Here is a 25,506-nt window from a genome sequence, read left to right as displayed (position 1 = left end):
GGGAAGCCGCAGCCAGGACATCCCTCACCTGTGCCGCTTCCCACCGCCCCCATTGGCCTGGGACGGCGAACCACAGCCAGTGGGAGCTGCAATCCGCCGAACCTGCCGACGCGGCAGGTAAACAAACTGGCCCGGCCCACCAGGGTGCTTACCCTGGTGAGCCGCGTGCCAGAGGTTGCCGACCCCTGGTCTTTTGGCTTCAGCTGAGTTCCTTCAGGTTTACACCATTGCAGATGAGATCAGAATCAGACCCACTGTTTGTAAAGTGCTATTTGATTAAGTATTGTTCCCAGTCCTAATATACTTCTGGCGGAATTGTCTCTGCCTACCAAAGTAGCCTCCTAGCCATTCAGAATTACCCCAACAATCTGAGATACCCATCAGTAGCAAACCCACAGTGGCAGAAGAGGTTTGTCAGCTCTGAAGGGTTGGGGCTGAGGTGGTGATACCAGACAGTGAGATCTGCCCGAGATGTTGCATTTGCCCAGGGATTACCTTGCTACTTTCTTTTTGCCTTTTTAAACAGCTTGAATGCTTAAGCCTATTGTGTGTGCTTCATAAAACAGCCCTGGTTTCTTTAATTCTGCAGACCTGCTGCTAATGACAGACTGAAATAAAAATCACCTTTAACTGTGTAGCTTTGATTTGGTTTTATACGAAGCTATTAACTCTCGCCACTTCAGGCTGTGTTTGAGATTAGCTGGATTAGTGGACTGGGAAAGGGGGGTAGAAGGGAGGACAATGCAAAATGGTTTGTCTGGATTGGTCTGAAAAATATAGCATCTATATTTCATTTACATTTCTGCCACAAATGACCTGCTGAGTGCAGTGATTATTCTCGGATACCTAAGATAAGGGATGAAGGGCGATCAGCATTACTTATGATTTGAGACGTTAAATTAGAACCTATTTGTATCTGTTATATTTGTCTAGATGCTGTTACTATGGTGAGGCGAGGCCATGTAAGAATGTAGGTGGCTGTGACACTGAGAGTAGAATCAAGTCTGTATAGCTCAGCAACTGTGTGACTGCAGACAAGAAAACAGGCTGGAAAATTACACTGGCTTCAGTTCACCCACTGTGCTGCAGAATGGTGCAAAAAATAGGGATGGCTCCACATGTCTCCTGCGCAAAAACGTCCCGGGATATAATATCATCCACTAATTAGTTTGTCTAATGAAAGGACCAGGGGCAGGCAGCATCTGTGCTTATTTTGGTCTGTTGGGTTTTTTTGGAGGTTTAAAGGAGCTCATGCCCATGACTAAGAGTGGAGATGGGGGACTAAGAAGGTGGTTAGAAATACGTAGAGAAGTTTTGAAATCCTATTTTTTAAGTTGTTTCTCAGGGCAGATCTCTGGAAATTGACAGGTCATTTGACTGACTCGTTTCTGGCCTTTTAAATCAGGTTTGCATTTTGAGGAGGGTGGGGTGGAGATTAAAAATAATAAAAAATGCATTTGTGCCAGTTCAGGTATTGGGAAAAGAAACAGATATTTCACAATGAGTTTGTCTTTTCTAGCACTTTGGGCAAGAACACTTTAAACTAGTGAAATTCACTTACCTCAGGTCTGGTTCACACCTTTGTTACTGCAGTTTTACACTGAAATCAGTGGAGTTCACCAGCTTAACACAGATGTACTCAAGTCTTTACTTAAGTCCCTAGGAATGGTCATTGTAAACAAAAATAGAGTTTATCTGAAAGATTAATAGAGGAAACCCCCACTTGAAAAGACTTTTATTTGAGAGTTCTCTTCTTTTCCTTTCTTCCGCAGTGGTGGGTCATGCCTAGAATCTAAAATCTTCATTGGCTCTTGCTTGCAAATGGGCTGTGATTGCGTTGCAACATAAAAGGACTTGTGTTCTGGTTTTGCACTAGTGGATGTTGCCATCACTACGTCAGTCGGACTGCTGAGCGGTTCATGTTCAATCCTGACAACACAGAGGGATTCGTTATAAAATCTTCCTGACTGAAGATGAACCAATTTGGCTGTCTTCAATATCTGGAAATTTACTGCGCATGAAAAGAAAGGAGCACTCAGGTTGGCTAGGGCCCCCTCATAGCTCTGCTAATGCACTTCTCCTAAGTGGCAACACTCTGTGTTTAAGGTAGCCCGGTCCTCCATCAATGAGCCTTGTTCATGGCCCACAGAACCCCCTTCTCTTCCGGTCCCATGCGTCCCACAGCTCTGACAGTAGCCTTCAGCCCTGACCTGCAGCATCCCTGCATCTGCCAGCCTTTGGCCTTTCCTGAACAGTGTGTGTTACTGGTTCTTAATCGTGCGATGGCTTTGTCATGTGGACAGGTGTGTGCGCCAAGACAAGAGGCCCACCGTGCAAACTCACTTGGGACTCAGACCAACTGAAGGCACTTCTCCAGCAATGGGGCAGGGGCTAAACTGGAGCTACAGCTTTGTTCTTTAGCTGAAGCAAGACCCATCGCCCCAAATGCAGCTGCCCCACTGTTTGCCCATTTGATTCATCAGACTTGTATTGTATTTGCTTTTATCCAGGTGTTTGTGTTTACTTTGTTGTCAGCATGTTGTTTCCAAGTAGGGCAGTTTATTTTATTTTCTTTACACACATGGACCCAACAGCTCCCACTGTGATGCTTTAAGGCAAATTTTTCCAAAGAGTTCAGCATCCAGTGTGCAACCAGCATATCTGACCTCAGTTGTAAGAATCTGGCCATGGATGTTAGTTTGATTCTGAAGCTTGGAGGGGCGGGGGCGGGGTGGGGGAGACAGAGTCTCAGCTCTTCCTTTCTACCCAAAGAAGAGTGGAAGGAGCAGTAATCTTCCCTCTGATTTACAAGACCTGCTTTCAGTGTCAGCCGATAATTCTCCGGGGCAAGGATAGTATCAGCTGCTGTTCAGTGGATCTCACAAGGCCTTGGGGTTTGACCTTTCCTATAAATAGGGAATATAGTGACACTAGATAGCTTGGGATCTGGGGTGTGTACAATACGCACGGCTGACGGAATCCATGCAGTGAATTGTCATAGAATATATTGACTTTCTCAGAGCTCATGAGGGGCAGAGCTGGAGAGAAAAAGCTTGGACAATTGACAGGCACCATTAAATAGATCTGGTTTATTTCCTCTTTCAAATTTGTAAATAAAATCAACCCACTGTGGGCCTGGCCTGTAGTTCTCAGTGTGACTTCAGCGCCTCTGAAAAATCCAGCCCCAATTACCATAGCATCTGTGCTATGCTCTCCAACGTATTTATCCTCACAACGCCCCTGTGAGATAGGTAGCACTGTTATCCCCATTGTACAGAGGGGGAACTGAGGCACAGAGAGACTCAGTGACTTGCCCAAGGTCACATTGCAGGTCTGTGGTGGATGAAGGAATCAGACTCCGCTCTCCCAGGCTAGCACCCTAATCTCTGGATTAGCCATCTTTTCAAATTAGGCCCTTCCTTTAGGTCTGGGTATATATTTAAAAAATGCAAAATGGGTCTGCTCACCAGTGTTACCACTTTCATGCTCTGTACAGCTCTGTATCTTCACTCAGAGACATATGCTGTAAATCAGGGTCTGGCTCCTACCCCGGCAAAAGAGGATGTCCCGGCTTGACAAAAGATATGTCTACGTCTTGAGGATGAGGTTTGTATACGTCTCTTTGCAACAGGAGCTGCTCAGGTATAAAAGAAAGCCCTGTCCTGCCTTGCCACTGCTGTGTCACTTCAGATTGCGAGACCCAGCAGTGTGTGTGATATGTACCTTCAGATGAAAGTCATATTTATGAATTGAGAAATTTAGTCTCTAATGGAATAATACTGTAGCAAGCGTGGACAAAACAATTGGGGGACAGGAATGAGAGATGCCTACCAAGTTACCTAATGCGAATTTAGCAGCCTAAATTATAAGGACTTTGTGGCAAATGGATAGCTAGTTCCTACGAATGTCTCTAACATTTATGATTTATGATCATTATTTAAAATAACTTCTGATGACATCCACCTCTGGACCCCCCGTTCATCAGTAGCCCCCAGCTTCCCCAGTCCATCAGTAGCCAGGTTCCATCTCTGCTCCTTGGCGCTCTCCTCCATCTCCTCCCAGCTCTACAGAGGCTTCAGTTTTCATCTCGGTCTCAGAAGGCCTGATTTTAGCATGACCTCCCTGTGAAATGACTTTATTTATTGACTTCATCTGAGGAGGTGAGCGGAGTGTGTCACAGATGGGTCAGGACCCATCACCCCTTAAGGGACCAGTCATCTTGTGACAGTGCCCAGCTAGAGATATCTGAAATGGGCCTGAACCTTCTGTAAACCAGGCTCCTTAAGGCTGTTTCAAGTTGAGCGCTGAAAAATGGAAGCAGCCAAAATCACTGGCCACTTTTGAAAATGTTGGCCAAAATCTTTTCAGTTGTGGAATAGTCTCCTTTTCTTTCTGAGTAGCCTGAGATTCCACCGTGATGCTGGCCAGAGGGTAGTGGTTACGTGTAGAAGTGTGTATTGCTCTTTCTTCCAATCAGGACTGTGGCTGGGTGAAGTAAGACACTCAGGGGCCCATCTGTTCTTTGATTAATGTTATTGCCAGACATATGCTTGGAGGGGGCAAGAACAGATCTCACGGGAATGTTAGTCGGGTACCTGGGGTTAGTACAAACGAGTCAGAAGCGTGAGACTCTCCTGTGACTTTGCTTGTGCTATCCGTATTTGGGAGCGTGGAAATGCAGATTTTGGGGTTGGATTTTCCCTCCCGCCTGCCCTCTGTCAGGTGAAATTCCTGCCTCTTTGCCCTATGATGAGACCTCTCAGGGACATTACTGAGTGGACAGTGGCATTTGAAGCAGTTTGCAATGGAAGTGCCTGCTTGGGGGAAGGAAGTCGATGAGGAATAGTCCTCACTAGGACAGAAGACACATAATCCCCCCTATATAGAACAGGCAGGAGCAGAATATAATAGAAATTGAACATGTTTCAGCCACTTTTATTTTCCATTGTGGGGCTAGGTTAGCTAAAGTCTCTCCCTGGTCCCTTACTACCATAGTACCATCTGCACTGTAAGTTTTGTTGTCAAGCTGTCACTGTTTAATAGCAGCTCTCGATGAGACACTGACATTTTTAAAGGCCAGATCAGCATGGCTGACAGCAAGGGTTTGTTTATAGGGATAACGCCAGCATTGTGCAGTTGTTCTGGGATATGGTAAATCAAGTATAGAAGGAGCAGCTTCTGTATTCTGTATTTTCCATGGGTTTATACTGCACACAGGATGGCCGGAGGAGGGGGGTGAGGTGTGCATGGAGGAGAGTTGTTTCATTAATGCAGAACTGTGCATGAAAATTAAGCTTTCTCCCTTCCCTCCTGCAGTGTGATGGATGGAACTGGAGAAAAGAGGGTCAGGGTTCAGGAGGAACTGAGTATGGTAGGTGACACCAGAGGTTTGGGGGTGCAAGTTGGTGCCAGGCAGCTGCCTCTCAAACCAGAGAGCCTCACTGTGTCACACTGGCCCCGCAGCATACTTAACAAAAATCTTTTACCTTCCAACTCTGCCTGCCTGTTGCAGCACTTCCTGCAAATGAATCGCTGTCCACAGAATCCATGGGGAATCAAACTTGAGTATTTGTGTGGCTTCGTGGACAGAGCCCTGGACTGAGACTCAGGAGACCCAGTTTCTGTTCCCAGCTCTGCCACTGGCCTGCTGGGAGAGCATGGGCAAGTCACATCCCCTCCCTATACCTCAGTATCCTCATCTGTAAAATGGTTATATGGACCCTGCTAAGCATGTGTGCCTTCTCAAGGTGTTGGTGAATTTGGGAAATATGTACAGAGGGACATGCAAAGAGAAGCTATGTCAGACATGGGCCCAAGGATAGGCATTGGCTTGGATCTAGACATCTAGACAGTTGAAGGAGTATTGCCACTGACTTCCATGGGAGGAGGATTGAGCCAGAGCTTTCTGATGACATCCACCTCTGAAGTACTGTGGTGTAGAAGAGACGCCCCATGTTGATGTATTGTCTCGTTGCTTGCAGAGTGCAGATGCTCGCAGCATGGAGCTGCGCTGTGGGAGGGCAGGTCACTTTGCTGTGTAAGTGGGAGCTGCTGTCTTTGTAGCTCAGCAGTGATCACCTGCCAGGACTCACTGGCTCTTTCAGGCAGTGCAGATAGCTGGCCAGCAGTTGGCTTTGGTTTTGCACGTTACCCGTGTGACTGGAAGGTGGATCTAGGATAAAAGCACCAAACTGCCATCTGGCAGAAGCTAATTCGTTGTTGCTGCTGGATGGGGTCACCATTTGTGATTGTAAATTCAATTGTGAAGGGGCCTGTAACTTTGTGTGTGAACGTTCTTCCCCTCCCCCCCCCGCATTAATTTCAAACAGGGACATTGTTAATGATGCTGTTCTGGTGGCAGTGTAAATGAGGAGCACCAGACGCAGAAGTGCCCAGCTCTGTGACGCTTCTCCTCTTCGTTCCTGTTGCAGCAGAGAGCAGCGCTGTCAGCAGCCCCCTGTCGCGTGGGTCAGTTGAACTCCTTGCTTGCTACCTTCCCATTGCTGGCAGGTGGAAGGATCAACATGCAGGTCATGAAGCAACACGCTGTGTATGATGTGTTGGTGCTAGCGGATCCCTGTGCTCAGTCATTTTAATTTCAAGCAGCCTTGACCCCAAAAGGGGATGTGCTTTGGAAGTGGATGCACTTTTCGCCCTCTGGGAGACTTTGTACAAACAGGAACCATGCCTTGCTGAGCAACGGGGGGGAAGGGTGTCAGTGGCTTTATCTCTGTTTCCCGGGGTGAGATTCACAGTGACCAAAAGTGTTGAGAAATTGTGTTTTCCAGAGCTCCAGCAGGGAAGTGATTGTTTCTTACCCCACTTACCCCACTTTGTTCTTGTGCTCTGTTTCACATCTGTGTCGCTCACAGGAGAGCTGCCAGCTGTCCTGGGTAACTGAACTGAGACCCAAATCATAGGTAGAAAAAATACAATTTAGGAGCCAGTCTTTAGGCTGTGTCTCTATTTGAGACTTTGCCTAGTCCAGAATAGCTATAGATGGAATATTTACCTAGCATTGTTTTATGTTGGTGATTACCGAAGCCTTTGAACTTGTTTGTGAAACACAGAAATACACAGCAAACGGCTCACTCAGAGATTCCTGAACACTTCTTAGTAAGTCGTTAGCACGTGGGCCATACCAAGGACTCCTTGGTCTAGACAGTCCAATTCTAAATTTGGAGCCATCATTCAAACTCTGGAGACAAAATGGCATCCAAGTTGGATTAAACTGATCGAATTGAAAACAGCTTATAAAGGCTCTAATCGTGGGCTTTTATTTAGTTTATCAAAACTTGGCTCCCCTCTCAGAGTTGGGCCCATTTGCACTAGGAACCATTAAAACTCAGGCCCCATATAAATGCATCATTGTAGCATCTTCCCATACTTTGACAATCCTGCAGTTCTTGCAGGCTGACATGCCTTGAGTTTTGATGGTGTCCTCTCTCTGTCTAGTTCTGTTCTGAAGCAGAATGCTAATCCCCCTGTAAGCAGGCATAGCTGTGCTGCAGACACATGGGGCTGTGGGTTTTGGTGGTTGGGTTTCAAAGTGTAAGAACTCTTTTAATACCTTTTGTACTTGCATCACAGAGCAGTGACCCACCGAGGAGGAACTACTCCATACACGATGCACAGTGTAAACTGCACAATGTCAGGAGGATTAATAGAAGGAAAATACAGCCTCTAGAACTAGGCTATTTAGTTCTCGCTGCACTGGATCTAATAAACCTTTAGCCGTTTATTATGTTTGGCCTTTTGTACCTGCAGTTCTGTCTGGGAGTGAATTATATTAAAGTAATATGGTTGAGAGAAATTAGATTACACAGAAATAAAATGGGCTGAATGCAGGAGCTAAAAGTGCAGCCTGTACTTTATTGAAAACAGGAAGGAGCGACAGTAACCTCCAGACAAGACATGTGAGTGAAATGGAGTTTTCCAAAAGGAGGTTTTAAAGGGCTGGAGCTCTGTAGTCCTGAGGACCGTTTTCTCTGTGTTGTCTCTGGACTCCTGATCCAGCCTGTTTACTGTCGTGCCTAGATTATTTTTAAAACAATTCTCTTGGGACTCAAAGGGCCAGACGCACTGGTGCTTTCCTCTGGCTGTGTTGCACTGCTCTGGTGACACAGAGCAGCTGTTAACCTGGTTTAACAGGCCATTTAAATGGGTTTTATAGCTGCCAGGGCAGTGCAAAGCAGCCAGAGCCTGCCAGTGAATCCAGTCCTAGATCACTGGGATACTAACTGTGCTTCTGCAACACAGAGAGCAAAGACAATGCAAAAATGAAGAGGCCTAAATAGCCTTATGCGGCCTAAATGACTTATCTCTGAATGCTGCTCTGCTTGTCACAGTGCTTGCTCCGCTTCCAGTAGCTTTGCCCTATTTTCAGGAACAGGGGCGGCTCTAGCTTTTTTGCTGCCCCAAGCACGGCAGGCAGGCTGCCTTTGGCGGCGTGCCTGCGGGAGGTCCCGCGGATTCAGTGTACCCGCCGCCGAATTACCCCCGAATCCGCAGGACCGGTGGACCTCCCGCAGGCAAGCCGCCGAAAGCTGAGAGCCGCCCTTGCAGGGACTGGCAGGGCGCCCCCCACGGCTTGCCGCCCCAGGCACATGCTTGGAGCGCTGGTGCCTGGAGCCACCGCTGTTAAGGAAGAGTGAATATTAGTAGTCTCCTAGGATAGGGACTGTCCTGCTGAGCTGCAAGACCTTGACACAGGTCACAGGAATAATGTGTCATTGCTGTCTGCCAATGCTCAACACATGATGCCGGCGTAGTGATGCTGAGAATCTCACACCCATATCTTGGACAGTGCAGTCGCTGTTTTGATTGACACAAGCACGGATACATATGTGTTATGGCAATAATTCTATATGTAAATGTGAGGCAAACACGTGGCAGGGTGAGAGCAGCTGTGAAGCTAAGCAGCACACAAACCTTGAGTGTGTAGGGAAAGCACAGAGTCAGTATATACTTGAGCAGCTGAACAGCCTGGAGCGTGTTACTTCATTGCCAGACTCAAATTGGGATTCTCTTCTCCCACCGCCAGCTCTGTTCCTTTCTCAGCTTTGCCCTTTATGCACTCAACAGCCTCCCATTTCAAGCCCACTAAGCTGCCACCTTCTTTTCATTCAGCCCCTTCCTTCCACGCTGCCTTCCAAGTGATTCAATAACCATAAATAATAGGGTGCCCAAATGGTGTGATCTTATTACTGCCCTCTCCAGTCCACCTCCAAGCATGATGTGCAGCACATAACTTGACGTACAACAGATCACCAGGTAACACAGCTCCTCCCATGCCTTTCTGTGTAGGCACAGGAAGAGGTGGAAGTGCCTCATGTCGTTACAGGCTCTTTGAGGTCCTTAGGGATGGAAGGCTTGTGTATAATCCAATACTGGTCGGGAGCATTGGAAGTGGAGTTAAGAGCCCTGGCCCTTCCATTGCTGAGCTGACCTGAGTCCCAAGCGGCAGGACCTTTTTCTGCTGGATGACTCCAGTTGCCTAACTCCTGCTTTGTGTCTTTCCCAGTGTCTCTACAAGTGGATATTGTTCCAAGTCAGGTGGAGATCAGTGTTGGAGAATCCAAATTCTTCTTATGTCAAGGTGAGTGCTGGTGCTGCTTCTGTCAGGCTTTTCCATCCGTGTTTGTTGAGTCACTTTTGGGGAACCCATTCCACTCAGCCCCAGGCATAGTCACATGTACAGGGACATGCCATTCAATTCTCCTTGTTGTTGGGTTTCTTGGTCTTTTATTTTGTAATTCAAGCAGATCAAAAGCAATCATAGAATGTCAGGGTTGGAAGGGACCTCAGGAGGTCATCTAGTCCAACCCCCTGCTCAAAGCAGGACCAATCCCCAACTAAATCACAGGTATAATAGCAAAGGTGACAGAGGTGGTTGGGCTGGGAGAGTAAAGACACACTTCTCCTGGGGCTGGGAAGAGCAGGAAGCAATACCCCAGAGCCACCCCAGAACCCCGAAGACCAGAAGGGTTGCCCCAGAAATCTGTTACATCATGTCTGCCCTCAACATTGGTCTTTTTTGTTTTAGAGGTATTAGTCTGAGGGCCAAGATTTTTCAAAATCATCTGGGGGATTCTGATACCCAATTTCCAACCGCTTGAATGGGAGCGTGGATTCTAAGCCCCTTGGGCAGCTTTGAAAATCTCCACCTCAGCCCCTGAGGATTTTAATACAACGGGAATCCTGCATTTTTAGTACCACCCTTCCTGCCACTTGCTCCAAGCAGCTGGGTGAAAGAAACAGTATTCAGTGTCCACTGTGAACCCCAGGCAATGCACGTATCCTGTGTGGTACCGCACAGTTACTGCAGCACGCCCCGTTTCAGCACACACGCATGCCACTGGCTACAGGTTTCCCTGGTTTGCCTGGGTGAATTGGTTACCTGGGTGCAACACTGGTATGACAACAAATGATCCCAGGTCACCCCTAAACCAGAGCATGACACTGAGCAAACATTAAAACATGGCTTGGAGCCAAGTTGCAGCGTGGCATGTCTGACTTCCCCAAGCATCTCCTCGTTAGGGACCCAGGCTAGCTCAGCGCAGAGTCATTTGTTAATGTATGTACAGTGCTTTGAAGGCAAAAGTGTCCTCTGAGTAAGTGCTATTGTGATGACTCCACCTTGGCTTCAGCAAATGGGATTGGTTAAATTTCCTCTGTGACAGATTTCCTCTGAACAAATAACAAAGCCACATGGGGAAACCCTGAAATGTGAGCTCCAAGAGATGGGTCCTTACAAGCCACTTTGATTTGCATCGGATGCAGTGGCAGGTTTAACTTGCCTGTTGTGCAATTTAACCAGCTTGGTTTGCAATGCGATGCCCCAGCACAACCTGCAAACAGGGATATTTATTGGAGCGGGAGGAGTGCTGTGTTTCCATACTGAGCGGGGTGAGGGGAGAAGACCGCAGGGATGTATGAGGCCATTCCAAGCCTAAAATGGGCAGCTTCTCCTTTTGGCTGCATGGGGCAGCAGCTAATGGATGTCTTTCTGTGAAGGTGGGGAGCTGTCCCCGGTGGACCCAGACCGTGGCGTATAATGTGTGAGCCACTGCTGGGATTAGCTCTCTGGCATCGGGGCTTGTCAGTAAATCCAAAGGGACTTAAACGTGCCCCCTCAGGTGGGTGGGCACTCTCACAAACCCAGCTCAGTAAGCATGCCCCACACTGCCCGGGCATCAGAAATCCTTTGCCTGGTCTGGGCCCTTCCCACAACCCTGCAGGCGATGGCCCCCAGGCCCTGGCTGGCTGAGAGGGAGCTGGTCCAATGTGCTTTGTTTCATCTCTAGTGACTGGGGAAGCCAAAGCCAAAGACATTTCCTGGTTCTCCCCCAACGGCGAGAAGCTGACGCCCAACCAGCAGCGCATCTCGGTGGTGCGGAACGATGACTTCTCCTCCACCCTCACCATTTACAGCGCCAACATCGACGACGCCGGCATCTACAAGTGTGTCGTCACCAGTGAGGAGGAGGGCGACTCTGAGGCCACCGTCAACGTGAAAATCTTCCGTAAGAGCACAGCTCTGGGAGCCTGCTTTGGGGTCGGACTTTTGTGAGGGGAGGCCCAGGGACTTGCTGGGGAGGTGTGGCTCTCATTAGTGAGGGGTGGCCAGGAAGGGGAGCCAGCTCCCAAACAGACTGGGAAGGGGAAGGCTGTCAAAGTGGAGCCCATTCCTCCCTTAGCAGCGAGGGGAGAGTGTTGACTGTGAAGGAGGGTGGGGAGAGACATGAACAGGAGGCTGGAAAGTGCCTGTGAGGAGACGCTCACCCATGAGAAGCTAGGGGAAGGGCTGGTCTGTGAAGGATATGGGAATAGGAGAGTTTGTCCCACGAAGGGAGATGGGAAGGAGGTAGTCATGGTATTTGTCTGACTGACACCCCACCATCTCTGTCGTCAGAGTTACTGAGAGAAATAGAAGCCATTGTGTCTCAAGCTGGCCAGTTAGCAGTGAGCAACTTCCATATTTCCTCTCAGTTAACCCTGTGATTTGTCAGGTTGGCCTCAGAGCCACGTTCCTCATGTTCTGCCCTTCCCCATCTAATTCATGCTCCTCCATCCAAACCAGACCCTCCTGGTGTCACCCACGTGCTGTTAGCGGAGAGACTGAGAGTTCAGCCTGAGGGTTACGTCTGGGTGTGTGAATGGTCCCTGGCCCGTACGGCTGTCAGGAGCCAAGCAAAGGGATCCACAGGCTGAGCTGAATGGTTCAGGGGCAGGAAGACCATTCCTAACACGCCCTTTGTTCAAGCCACTCAGCGACTCTGCATTGACCCGCTTAATGGTGTGCGACAGATGAAGCAAGGGGTTGATTGGCTGTGAGGTCTGTTACTAGCGTAGCTGCTTTGCTCACCTCTTGTTACCCATGGTCTCTCTGCACAGCAAGAAAGCCGGGGAGACAGCCTGCTCTAGCAGTCCCTGGTCACAAGAAAGGTTGTGGTAGCCACTTCTGGAGCCTCTGCCCTCAGGCCCCGTAGAAACAGAACAGCCAGTATCTCCAGTTTCAGAGCTGGACAATCCCACGGTTTTTGCAGCTTGCAGAATGTGCTTGGAACTTAGAAAGGGTCCTTCACCCCTGCTGGAGACCCCAGCTGAGCTGCAGCCCACTAAAATCTTTGGTGCAAGGTAGTGAGGAGCAAAGGTAGAGCCCAGAGTGATGTGAATGTCTGGGAGAAGAGCGTGGAGTGATGTGCTTGGTGCAGAACAGGCAGGGTTGGGATGAGGCAGGGTCAGGGCTCAGCACGGCCCTACAGGGACCACTTACAGTGGAGTGGGATCCTACATTCATGAGGCCCATAATAGCCCTCAGCTGGCAAAGCTATCATAGCTGTTCCTTGCCTACCAGCTGGGAGGTTTTGCGTTTGGCTTTCCCATAACACAACATCCTAACATGGAATCCCGTTGCCTCTTGGTGTGTAACTAGCACAGGGTTCCCGTACCGTAGTGCGGGATGCTAATGCCAAGCTACACACGTTGCTATGGCGTGAGCATCCCAAGTGGGTTCGGCCATGTGTATCATTGTTTCATCTGTGCTTTGAGTTGGCAACGTGCCTTTGCAATTCAGGTGGTGCCCACAACGCGCTGGGGCAGCGGCTCCATTGTCCTGTCGCTCTCCTTGTTTTCAGAGAAGCTGATGTTCAGGAACGCTCCCACCCCTCAGGAGTTCCAGGAGGGGGAAGATGCTGTGATTGTGTGCGATGTGCTCAGCTCGCTGCCTCCCACCATTATGTGGAAGCATAAGGACAGGGACGTTGTCCTGAAAAAAGATGGTAAGGAACGAGAGGTCCCCTTGCCCTTCCAGAGGCCTTGTGTAGCTCTGCCAGGGCGGCAAAAGGACAAGTAGGCACGGGAACTCAGAGCAGGGGGGGTAAAATGGCACCCATTAGGTCTGGCCTCCTGGGACCATTATGATCATCCAGCCTGATCTCCTGGCACAGGCCAGAGAACCTCCCTCAGGAATTGCATTAAAACACAGCATCTTGTAGTTGAAATAGAGCGTATGTTTTAAAAAGAGAAATCCAGTCTGGATTTAAAGAGGCCACGTGGTTAAGCTGTCCTGGCCAGAGCCCTCCCATTTCCCCTATGCTGCGCCAAGGAGCAGCAGACAGTGGAGCCCCTCTGTGGATTTTGTGGGCTCATGTCACTCCAGAGCACTGTCTCCCCAGAGCAGTGTTGCCTCTGCAGCGTTTCCCAGCTCCTGTCAGTCTAGGTGTCAAGGAAGTGCAGTTACAGATCAGCCAGTGGTTAGAGCACTAATCTAGGACTTGAGAGACCTGGGTTTAGTTTCCTGCTTTGCCACAGCCTCCCTGTGAGACCTTGGGCAAGTCACTTAGCCTGCCCTGTGCCTCACTCCCTATCTAGAAAAGGGGGTTCTAGCCCTGCCCTACCTTGTAGCGGTGGCAGCGTGAGGATACACACACTAAAAGATTGTGAAGTGCTTTGAGATTTACTGATGAAAAATGCTATATTAGAGCGAGGTATTATCGTTATTTAAGACCAGCCTCCACTCCCCGGGGAGACAAGTAGTAAATGGTCCATTGGCCCAAGCCAGGTATTGATTAAACTTAAAGTAAAATAAAAGTGCTGGTTGTAAAATAACACAGAGGTTTGTCCCCACTGCCTTTTAGCTTGCTGTGTGAGGGACTCTCTCCTGGATGTTCTTTCCTGGCAGTGTCAGGTCTGATTATGGGGTGACTTTCATTACCCTGATGGAAAGGGAAGTTACATTACGCTAAGCTCTGTCTCCAAGCCGTAAGGGGAGTGGGGACGTGCCCGTTCATTGCAGCGCTCTCTCTAAATGGTCCTTGACTGAAACTTCCTTTCGTCTCTTCTAGTCCGATTTATAGTCTTGCCCAACAACTTCTTGCAAATCCGGGGAATCAAGAAAACGGATGAAGGGACGTACCGCTGTGAGGGCAGAATCCTGGCTCGTGGGGAGGTCAATTTCAAGGATATTCAGGTCATCGTGAATGGTGAGCAGCTTGGAGCCCTGGCAGTGGAGGGGACTTGTGCTACCTGGGTTATAAGCTGCTGCACCCTTGTCTTGGAAGGAAAGACCCGCTCATAAGTTCACACTCGTGAGCTGTCAGAATCATGATCCATGAGGCTTATTAATCTCACTCTGCTGTGTCAAATAAACACACCCATGAAATCGATTTGGCATTTACAAGATGTTTACAGGAAATTATCATGTCAGGAGTAAGCTTGAAAGTCTCATAGCTCAAAGTGAGAGATGGCCCTCATTTGATTCATGGATGGTTTTGTCCAACAGACCATCTTCCCTGCAATGTGGGTCCTCTTCCTCCCACCATTTGATAGAGAGACCTTGTGCATCAAATGTATAGGTTCAAACCTGCAGGTGATGTGCTCCCTTGGACTCATTTATGTGTGTATGGCAGAGGGCAGGAAACTTCCTTACCTGGTTCTTTTCTACCCACCTGTTCTTTCCCCCTCTCTCTAACTCAACTTCTTTTTCTTCCAGTGCCTCCTTCCGTCCGTGCCAGGCAGAACACCATGAATGCTACGGCCAATCTCAGCCAGTCTGTCACCTTAGTGTGCGATGCTGATGGCTTTCCTGAGCCAGCCATGAGCTGGATGAAGTAAGATACTCAGTTTACATGGTTTAAGAGCATGGATGTTTTCACTGAGGCACTCAATGTGAGTGCTGCTTCCATCTGCACCTCTGATTGAGCAGAGCTGGTCACAGGGGGAATGGCACCATTTTAGCTAGAATATCATTGACTCAGTTTCTCATAACAAAGTCAGAGAATTGTAATGCTTTTACAAATGGTCATTTGCCAGTAACAATAGCAGCAGCAGTAATAGCAATATGCTGCAGCACCTTTCACCCCCAGGTCTTCACACACTTTACATGTCAGTCCCAGGGTCAACGTGGCATTGAGAAACCAAGGTTAGGGTTGGGGCTGACAGTGTCTCCGAATGCTGCTGCGGGGCAGCAGGCTGAGTTCTGGGTGCAGGGCCAGGGTCTCAAGCAACCCCCTCTGGTTGGCATGAGGGATGTCGACAGGTGAAGGACTCCATGGCACAGGACCCCAAGGCAAGGGTAGGGAGGGCTCAACCGAAGGAGGAAAACAAGTGTGAGAGAGGTGGGACCGTAGGGAAATTGTCCTTCCTCCAAACAAAGGAGCTAGATTTAGAAATACAGATGAGTTCTAAAAACCAGCCAGCATTAACTTCTCACCCAACCTGCTTGTTTTGTGCCCTGCAGGGATGGGGACTTGATAGAACGGGGGGACGATGACAAGAAATACGACTTCAACTACGATGGCTCTGAGCTGACCATCAAGAAGGTAGAGAAGAGCGACGAGGCGGAGTACACCTGCACCGCTGAGAACAAGGCCGGAGAGCAGGATGCCATCATCCACCTCAAAGTCTTCGGTAAACAGGGCAATATCAGGCTTGATATAGCTCCTTCCCACCCCCCACGCAGACACATTCCCCACAGACCGGTCAGGGAGCCCAGCTGGCCATTGGCCGCTCATTGCTACAAACTGGAAGCAGCACGCCCTGCCTCCCCAGCAGGCACGTCTGGCTCAGACGCTGGGTGCGCTTGCTGAATTACAGTGACCGCCTGTGTGCCAGCACTGTGCTGTCTACCAGACAAAAGATGCTGGTGGTCACTATAAAATACCGTCTCTCTTCCATTTCCTGTCTCTTGTGGCTGAAATTCCCGCTCCCTGCAGGGGGTCAGCACTAGGCTGTGCACCACTCAAATGCTTTTCAAGCTTTTAGGGTTGAATCCAAAGTCAATGGGAGACTTTTCCTTTGATTTCTGTGGGCATTAGGTCAAGCCTTTAGGATTGGAGTGGAACTTTTGAAAGCTCTGCACTGGGGTGAATTTCACCCTTAGCTGCATTCTGGAAAAGATTAATGTTAGCCCTTGTGACGTTGTCAGTTTCTTCCAGCTGTTTATTGCCATTTATCATAGACTTTTTTTTTTTTGGGCAGAGATCTGAGTTGAAAAAAACCCAGGTCACACAAAGGTGGTTGTCAAACAACAAAAGTTAACCTTAGCTTTTCTAGTCTCCTTCCCGGCTTTCTTGAAACAGCCGAGGCCCTGATGTAATGACTGGCTTCGGTGTACTTGCTCCAGGGGCTGAGTTGGTCCCATTTTTAGTTTTGCTGAACTAGAAGCCACTGCAGGCTGGACCAGGGGAGGGGAGGGCACACCATGCTGCCCCTCTGCCCGCTGAAGCAATTCTCTCTGAAAGTAGAAATGCAAAAGCCTTTTTGTCTAATGGATAGTTTCAGTTCAAACTTCGCTAACTCCAGGCAGTCTCGCTTCATAGCAGTGGCCAAAAAACCCATTGTGCTCCCTTTCCAGCAAAACCCAAAATCACTTACGTGGAGAACAAAACTGCCATGGAACTGGAGGACCAGATCACGCTGACCTGCGAGGCTTCTGGGGACCCAATCCCCTCCATCACCTGGAGAACCTCCACCCGGAACATCAGCAACGAAGAGAAGGTAAAACGGCTCCCAAAGCCAGGGCCTCAGTAACATGGCTCAGAGCAGCTCGTGCCTCCCGTGCTTCTCTGCTCGGCCAGAAGACATGATGATGTCATGCAGATGCACACTGAAATCCTGGCGATTCCTCCTCTCTGTCTATTGTAAGACCCTGCCATGCTGCACAAGGCACCCGTGAGCCTGGTATTTATCATAGAGCCCTAGCTGGTGTAAATTGGCCTAGCTCCATTGAAGTCAGTGGAGCTATACCCATTCGTTGCAGCTCTGCCCCACCATGTTCCTCTCTCCTTTGTTTCTGCTACTGAGGCTTTAAGAGAATTGCATTAAAGCACCAAATTGGGGATCCTTTACACAGGCGTTTCCAGGAAGCAGTCCACCCTTTGGTTCCACTGTGGTGGGTGGAAACGGGTGCCCGATTCCAGTGTGCTCAGTGACCTCATCATGGTGGTAGAACCATCCTGGGGAAGAAATGCATCTCTCAGAGATGCTATGGACCAAAATGAGCCTGTTGATTCTTTCTTGCCCCCCTGTATCGTACACTCCCGCTGCACGTACTCTGGGCACAAACACCTGGTTGCCTTTGTGTTTGCCTGTATCGTGAATCACGTACTGATTTCATTTTGTTTTTAAAGGCAAAAATAATTAGCAGTTTCTTTGTAAATAATCATTCTGGCTTGATTTGCCACTAGCTGTCTTAGGGGCATAACAGGTGGAGATTGGGGGACCTCTGTCCATTGTTATGAGAGTCATATAAGAGGCAGCTGAGTGAGAAGGGAGAACCTAGCTCCAACACTGAGCTACCTTTAGGTAAATAGTAAATTAGATAGTGCTCATTGGTAATTCTATAACAACAGGCCCCTTGTAGTGGTTAGTGGCCTGAACCCTTTAGCAGGTCTGAGTCAGTGTGAAGACGAGGGGAATTGGGAGTGCATGGTAGAAAGAAAGACTGAGTGTAGACACTGTCTTAGGACCAGCCACACAGCCTATTCCTGCAGTAATGAGTCCTTTGTGTTGTGTCATCAGTCTCCTCTTTTCAGTGTATTGATGATGCATAATCCATTGTCTGAGATATCAGAAACAACCAGGCTTCCTCCTGCCCTGTAGGAAAGGTGTAAGTTCCATTGGGTTCCGTAGAGGGCCTAGTCTGTAGCTCAGTGAGATCAATGAAAAGATCCCATTGCCTTCAGTGGGATTTGGCTCAGACCCATATTGCATTGGGGCAACTGGACCAGGGTATTCACAGGTTTGCTTCCATCCCGGAAAGGTATTTGGGAGGCCAGGGTCCATGGAATCTGGAGTCTTGATTTCCTGCATCTGGGGGAAAGAACTTTTGTGTAGTGAATAGAGACCGAAAACAGAAGACTAAATTGCATAGAAATCTCCCAGAGGAACCTGCTCTTTCCATATTCCTCTGCCTGTCTAGCCCAATTGAGCTAATGAGATCTCAGCTGCAAAACTGCTAACTATTTTTGAGACTCACAGATCATGTTTGATGCTGTTGAGTCAGTGATCTATATTAAGGAACTATGGTGCATATTCGGATAGTTTCTTATGTAGATAGGAGGAAAATGCGAAGATTCAAACTACTACCATATGTCTGATGTACTGGCAGAGTCCCTCATTCCAGGGTTTGTTGTTTTATGTGTAAATCTTCAGTGTGTTAGGCACTTTCCAGGCAGGTATTTGTGTGATTGGTTTTTTTTTTATTAAAAGCTCATATGCCATGTGTTAGGTGCAGATTAATGATATAGACATTCAAAAACTCAGCAGGTCAAAATGGCCAGGAAATGACTGGCCAAATCACTCTCTCTGTCCTCACCCCACACCACCTCACCTGCTCTTGGCAAAGCTCAGAGAAACAGATAAGCCTTGACTTTGGGACAAAGAGTACTGTTTTCAAAGTGCTCAAATTAAAAGTGACAGGCACTGGCCTGTAGGCACTTAGGAGCTTAACTGGGAGTTAGGCACCTACATACTTTTGAAAATCCGTCCCTAAGTGCCTGTGTTGGTTTTGGAAATGGGATTTAGGCACCTAAGTCACTTTGGCACTTTTGAACATTTTACCTTACATCCCGGTCTCAAGGAATTCACCATCTAGTGTACAGACAATGGGAGCAGGAATGGCAGCCGGTGAACACTGAAGTTGTCAGTGCTGAGATCTTTTAGAATAAGATTCCTGTTGCTGGCGAGGCTGCTGTTTTGCAGCATGATTGCATATGTTTGAAATGAGAGAGAGAGAGTTGGCTTTGTCAGTTTTCCCCAGGCACTAATAGGGAAACAACTAACCCAGGTGAATTCTGTGGCCATGACAGACTAAGGGCATGTCTACACTGCCCTGCAGTCCCGTCCTACAATTTTTGCCTATCTCTGTTACAGAAGAACTTAGCTATCAGAGGTATCCCAAGGGAGCGGTTGGTGTAATGAGCGGTCTCCTATTGATTTGGAATACCTTTTGTTTATCTTCCCTTGAGTATTTATCACTGCTGTGTTGGAGAACAGGATCATCTCTTTTTGAATAATACAAGAGGAAATATCTGTACAGTCGGGGCATGCTGCTAGCTATATTTCAGCCCTCTCTCTTGTGTCCATTTTGCAAGACAATGATTAGGGTGCAGAAACGTTAGTTTTGATCTGGTATATGTCAATATGTTCAGGCTTCACCATTTCAGTGCAGAGACATTACAGTCCTGTTTCCTATTAGGTTTCCAGATGGACTCTCTCTAACCAGGCTGTTTTCTTACATACATGCCCAGGAAACATTAGCTGAGTCCTTATGTTAATGCATAAAAGGTTTCCCATACAAGATTCTCAGCTGCACTGTATGTAAAAATAATGTCGTCTTCTACAGTATCTGCTGTTAAAATCTTGCTGATGCTGGTGGCAGGCTGGCCAGGTATATACCGAAGGATTACTGCTCCCTAGCCTCTCATCAGAAGCTGCATTGCATGTTACCATCTGCCTAACAGCAAATGAGAGGTGCTAGCCAAAGAGAAAGTGCACATGTTCTCATTAGTCAGTGTGGGAGTCAGTGCCTTCTGCTCTGCTCAGTCAATCAGTTGTCGTACAGCCAATGAGAGCTTTGTGCTGGTTTTCCCCCTGGAAGGGGATTATGAGTGCCACCATGCCCAGCTCTCACAGTGGGAATGCTGTATTTGTAAGGAGGGTCAGCACTTAGCTGTATCCTCTGCAGTCACAGATAGCACTTCAAAGAGAGTGAGTGAGAGGTTTGGGCCAAATCAAAGCCAGTTTAGGAAGATGAAAGGGTTTGCTTCTGCCAAGCATGAATCCTGGCCCATTGTTCCCAGATGAGAGAGTGTTGAAGTTATCAATTAAAAAGCCAGGAGGAGGTGGAGGAGGAGGAAGATCTCAGCCTCATGCAGTGCCATCGCTTTGTTTTTCACCAATGTGGTTGTGTGAAAACACACTGCGGAAATGGGCAATAAACAATCTGTCCTCTTAAATCCAATCCGAACCAGCCCCCCTCACCCCTGATTTGCCCTTTGGCACTTTAGATAAGTGCTGAGGCTCATTTTTGCGTTTCAGTGGAGATGCAGAATAAAGGGTAATGATTCCTGCCAATACAGTCCCAGGCTGAGTCTCTCCCTAATCAAATAGCTAAAATCTGGAATGATAATTCGAGAGCATAGTGAACCTGCCCTGGATTCTCTGCCTCCCTCTGTGCCACTGAGAGCTTAGTGGATGTGTCAACATCGTCTTGTTAAGCCTTCTTTTCACCAAGGCTCTCGTACAAGGTCCGCGATTACTGAAGTGGAAAAGTGCTTCCTGAATGTAACAGTCTGAGATGTACATCCTGTAGGTAGCAATTGGTCTAGCTAAAGGAGTGCATGTTCTAATTTGACCAATAGCTCTTCTCGGGTGAATTGCACAGCTGTGTTGGTGCTATTCTGAGAATTTCCCAACACCTCAGTCTCCCCATGTTTCAGGGATTTGTTGGCATTAACAGCGCTGCAGGGTAGCTGAGACCCCAAGTTATTTTTGGTTTTTAAAAAATCAACCCATTTTGGTTAATATCTGGAAATGTTTTAATGAAATTAGTTGGAAAGACTTTCAGTGAGAACAGAATTTGTTGTTTGTTGGAATTTCAGCACTTCTCTCTGCAGCATTTGCAACCCAGTCATTGCAGCATTGGGTTAGAGCATGAGAAGCGGTGGAGAAGGGTGACTAGTTCCTTTTCATGGTCCAGGCTAAGTGAAATGCAAGAAGTAAATAAACAGAAATAGGAGATAGGGAAAAATTGGGCCAGATCTTCAGCTGGTGTAAATCAGCACTGCTGCATTTACTTCAGTGGAGCTTTGCCGAGATACCCCAACTGAGGATCTGTCCCTTAAATTTTAATCCATGGTGGGGGTCATAACACTGGCAAAAATCTTAGTTGTGCTGATTCTCAAGCATACGGTGCCCCTTCATCATGGGATTTCCCAACCTTGATTTGCAATGTGTCCCCACTTTTACTGACATTTATATATGGATGATTTTGTATACAATAGTCAGGTGGGTTAATTCCATTAAATTCTCCAGGGAATCCCTTATTTTCTAAATTGCTCCCATTTAATTGTTTGAATCCAATGAGAGAGAGAAACTTCGTAAGAATTTACTAAGCTCATGACCTTCTTTGCTCATGTGCAGTATGGATCTGGGCTCCCCTTTTCCCTGGTCTAAGGGGGATTGGGAGGTCAGCATGAAACTGTCTAGGATTGAGATTGCAGAGGGTAAAGGCTGCTGCATAGAAATAGGCCAACTATCTTGGAGAGAGAGCTGGGTTTTCTCCTACTCAAGATAGTTAAGTCCCAAGCAGACTGCGAAGAGCTACAAAAGGATCTCACAAAACTGGGTGACTGGGCAACAAAATGGCAGATGAAATTCAAGGTTGATAAATGCAAAGTAATACACATTGGAAAACATGATCCCAACTATACATATAAAATGATGGGGTCTAAATTAGCTGTTACTGCTCAAGAATGAGATCTTAGCGTCATTGTGGATAGTTCTCTGAAAACATCCTCTCAATGCGCAGCGGCAGTCAAAAAAGCAAACAGAATGTTGGGAATCATTAAGAAAAGGATAGATAATAAGACAGAAAATATCATATTGCCTCTATATAAATCCATGGTATGCTCACATCTTGAATACTGCGTGCAGATGTGGTCGCCCTATCTCAAAAAAGATATATTGGAAAAGGTTCAGGAAAAGGCAACAAAAATTATTAGGGATATGGAACGGCTTTCATATGAGGAGAGATTAATAAGACTACGATTTTACAGCTTGGAAAAGAGAGGACTAAGGGGGGATATGATTGAGGTCTATAAAATCATGACTGGTTTGGAGAAAGTCAATAAGGAAGTGTTATTTACTCCTCCTCATAACTCAAGAATTAAGGGTCACCAAATGAAATTAATAGGCAGCAGGTTTTAAACAAACAAAAGGAAGTATTTATTCACACAACATACAGTCAACTTGTGGAACTTTTTGCCAGAGGATGTTGTGAAGGCCAAGGCTATAAAACGGTTAAAAAAAGAACTAGATAAGTTAATGAAGGATAGGTCCATCAATGGCTATTAGCCAGAATGGGTAGGGATGGTGTCCCTAGCCTCTGTTTGCCAGACACTGGGAATGGGTGACAGGGGATGGATCACTTGATGATTAACTGTTTGGTTCATTGCTTCTGGGGCACCTGGCATTGGCCACTGTTGGAAGACAGGATACTGGGCTAGATGGACCTTTGGTCTGACCCAGTAGGGCCATTCTTATGTTATGTTCATCTGCTTGAAAACTTTGCAGGGACTGAAAACTAGTCAAGGAGAAAGTTAGACAATTGATTTTACCCAATTGCTGCAAGGAGATGTTAGAGGTATTAGGTGCATTGCCCTCCCCATCCCAAATTGGATTAATCTAAAACCTTCTTCCCCAGATGAAAGGGTTTGGAGGGAGATTAACACGTGACTGCAATGCGATCCATGCACTGACACAAAGTGCAGTAGCCTGGAATGTCAGCGAAGCGATGCGCTGGCATAAAACCACAAGCAAAGGTTTAGGCTGATGTCAGGTTGGAATACTCCTTGGCATTGCAGTGGGAGCTCTTCAACCTCTTATAAGGGGATTTGAAACTAAATGAATGTGCTGGGGTGGGTGAAGGATCTACCTATGGAAATCACATAAACATTTTGTGGAGCAGCCACAGTGAGTCCAGACACACAACAAGGATGATGCTGAGTTAGTGTAACTTGCTTGTTAGGCTTCCGTGGAACCTGAACTTGGTTGGAATACAGATAAATATAAATGCTTGGGGCTTGGAAGCAGCATGCAGAAGTCGGTGGGTTACCGGTGGAGAATGTAAAATCAGGCGAGTCAATACTGTACGTTAGTATTTCAGTCTCATTTTGTTTGCTGGTCACATTTACTTCACTGGAAGCACTTTGGAAACAACGGTGCATTTCCCATCCTCATTTCCTGAACGTCCGTCTCCTGTTCTTTGTGAACGCCGCTATCATCCAACCGTCAGCGATACTCATGCCTTTGGATCGCATGCTAAGTAACGCCCTTATGGCTGTCATATTAGCAGGTGATTTTTGACTCCTGAATGGACAAGCTGCAAATGAAACTGACGGCAGGACAAAGTGTACGAAAAGCCGATTGATAGAGGAAAAGTGAACCCAGCAACCCCTGGTCTTTCCGAACAGGAGTGATTATGACCTAGACTGCTGCTGTCTCGCTCAGAAACTTACCTTTGTTGATAAGGCTAGTGTATGTTTGGAGAGAGTGCCTGCTATTCGTTTGTTCCATCCCCAGTAAAGACTGAGAGCATCTGCTAGCTGGAGGATTACCTAGTGGAGTTAAGAGTTCGTTGCTGTTGTCTTTTGTTTGATTCTGGAGTTCACATTTTTCCTCAGCGCTGTAATATGAGAACTCTTATTCCGGACACAGCATGTATGTAAAAATGGTACAAATGCATGACAGTGTTAACAATGCAAGCATTAATTACCAGCGTATCTGTGCAAACAACAAACTCAGTGTTAGAAAACCAGTTCTATAAATATCTTTGCATTGAGTGACCTGGGTCATTGGAGTTGCTTCCGCAGCACCGCTGGGACATGTTTATAGAAGTGGTGAGATGCAGCAGAGCAAAATATACAGTTGCTTAATGTGCAACAGCAGAAGCACAAAGTCTTCAAATATCATTAGCCTTTGATTAATAATTCATCTTAAAATCAGTTTTTAAAAAATTAAAATGCTGAATGCAAATCCAAATTGAAGTTATATTGGGAGATGGAAATATCAGTTCTATTTCCCACCTCATCTTCCCTCCGCCCCTCCCAGAAGTGATCTAAATTGGAGCCTGCATGTGCACAGAATGCAGTGTGATGCATACAGTATGTTACCTAAACACAACACTTGATAAACTTCTGTTGCTTTTTTTGTGTGTGTGTGTGTGTTATTGTTGTGTTTTATATCTGTTTTTTCCAGGCTTCGTGGACTCGGCCCGAGAAGCAAGAGGTATAAGATTACCAGACCAATAGCCAATCTCTTTAGGTTTTTTTTTTTTTTTTTTTTTTTAAGTATTACAGATTAACACACTGCTAGTACAATAACCAAGCCAATATTAATAATTTAACCATATTTAAAAAAAAAAGATCAGCTGATAGTGGTAGAAGTTGCTTGGCTTATAGTGACGCATCTTTGGATGAGCAAACCAGCTGTGTCAGGAGTTGGCAGAAGTCATGCGTGAAAATCCTACTTGCCATTTAAAACACAAGACTGTAATTTTCAGTGGATGTGAAAGCAAATAGCCAAAAGCCCATTTAGCCAAATTGCCATCCTAGAGGTGGCACTGAGCTGGAATTAGGAGACTTTCCTTCCATGTGGCTTGGGAAAGTAGCTTCCCTCTAAGAGCCTGACTGCCTCCACTCCAGCCCAACTCACCTGTTTGCTCATTGCTCTCATTAGGCACAGTCTTCTCTTAAAGAACAATTGCATCACATTCCATCTCAAAAGCAATGCAATTACGTGTCTCCAGGCTGTGTTTCTCCACGAAATGCTCCCGGTTACTAAATTTACTTTATTTATCTCTTTGGGGGGCAAATGGGTGGGGAGGGGGAGTTAAATGCATTTAAATAACACAATTTGGTTGATATTTTTCACATGAAATTACGTATTTAAAATATTCTGTTTTTACATATTCATGATTTGTAGAGAGACTTCTTGCTTCCGAATGTGCTTGGGAACCTAATTCCCCAGCAGATAGCTGTGGCTCATCATTGGTGGTTAGAGCTTGGTGACTGCATTTCGTATTCTTAACAGCAGTATTTTGGTAGCCTGATTGAGTGTCTTAACCCAGTGGGCAGTAGAGAGGGCGATGTGGCTTAGACAAGGTTCGCCTGTTACCCAAGCCCATCAACATCTACTTCAGGTGAGGATGATGGGAACCTGCCTAGTCCTGTTCTGAAATAGTATGTTGGAGAACCATGAACATGGAAAATGGAGACGTTG

General features: G+C 47.0%; 1 protein-coding gene across 9 annotated transcripts in view; it reads left to right on the top strand.

Moving 5' to 3' along the window:
* The window catches only part of NCAM1 (neural cell adhesion molecule 1), a 238,798-nt gene that overhangs the window by 144,951 nt on the left and 68,341 nt on the right, over nucleotides 1-25,506 (top strand). For all 9 annotated transcript variants that reach the window (XM_044997309.1, XM_044997308.1, XM_044997306.1 and 6 more), the window contains exons 2-8: nucleotides 9,524-9,598; nucleotides 11,307-11,525; nucleotides 13,140-13,283; nucleotides 14,349-14,486; nucleotides 14,996-15,113; nucleotides 15,743-15,912; nucleotides 16,859-17,001. In XM_044997309.1, the coding sequence (XP_044853244.1) occupies nucleotides 9,524-9,598; nucleotides 11,307-11,525; nucleotides 13,140-13,283; nucleotides 14,349-14,486; nucleotides 14,996-15,113; nucleotides 15,743-15,912; nucleotides 16,859-17,001 (1,007 nt within the window). The remainder of the gene's footprint in view (nucleotides 1-9,523; nucleotides 9,599-11,306; nucleotides 11,526-13,139; nucleotides 13,284-14,348; nucleotides 14,487-14,995; nucleotides 15,114-15,742; nucleotides 15,913-16,858; nucleotides 17,002-25,506) is intronic.

Source organism: Mauremys mutica, chromosome 22 (assembly GCF_020497125.1).
Source record: "Mauremys mutica isolate MM-2020 ecotype Southern chromosome 22, ASM2049712v1, whole genome shotgun sequence".
In the NCBI taxonomy this organism is placed as follows: Eukaryota; Metazoa; Chordata; order Testudines; family Geoemydidae; genus Mauremys; species Mauremys mutica.
Note: the sequence above shows the minus strand (reverse complement) of the source record. Positions and strands in the feature narration are given on the sequence as shown.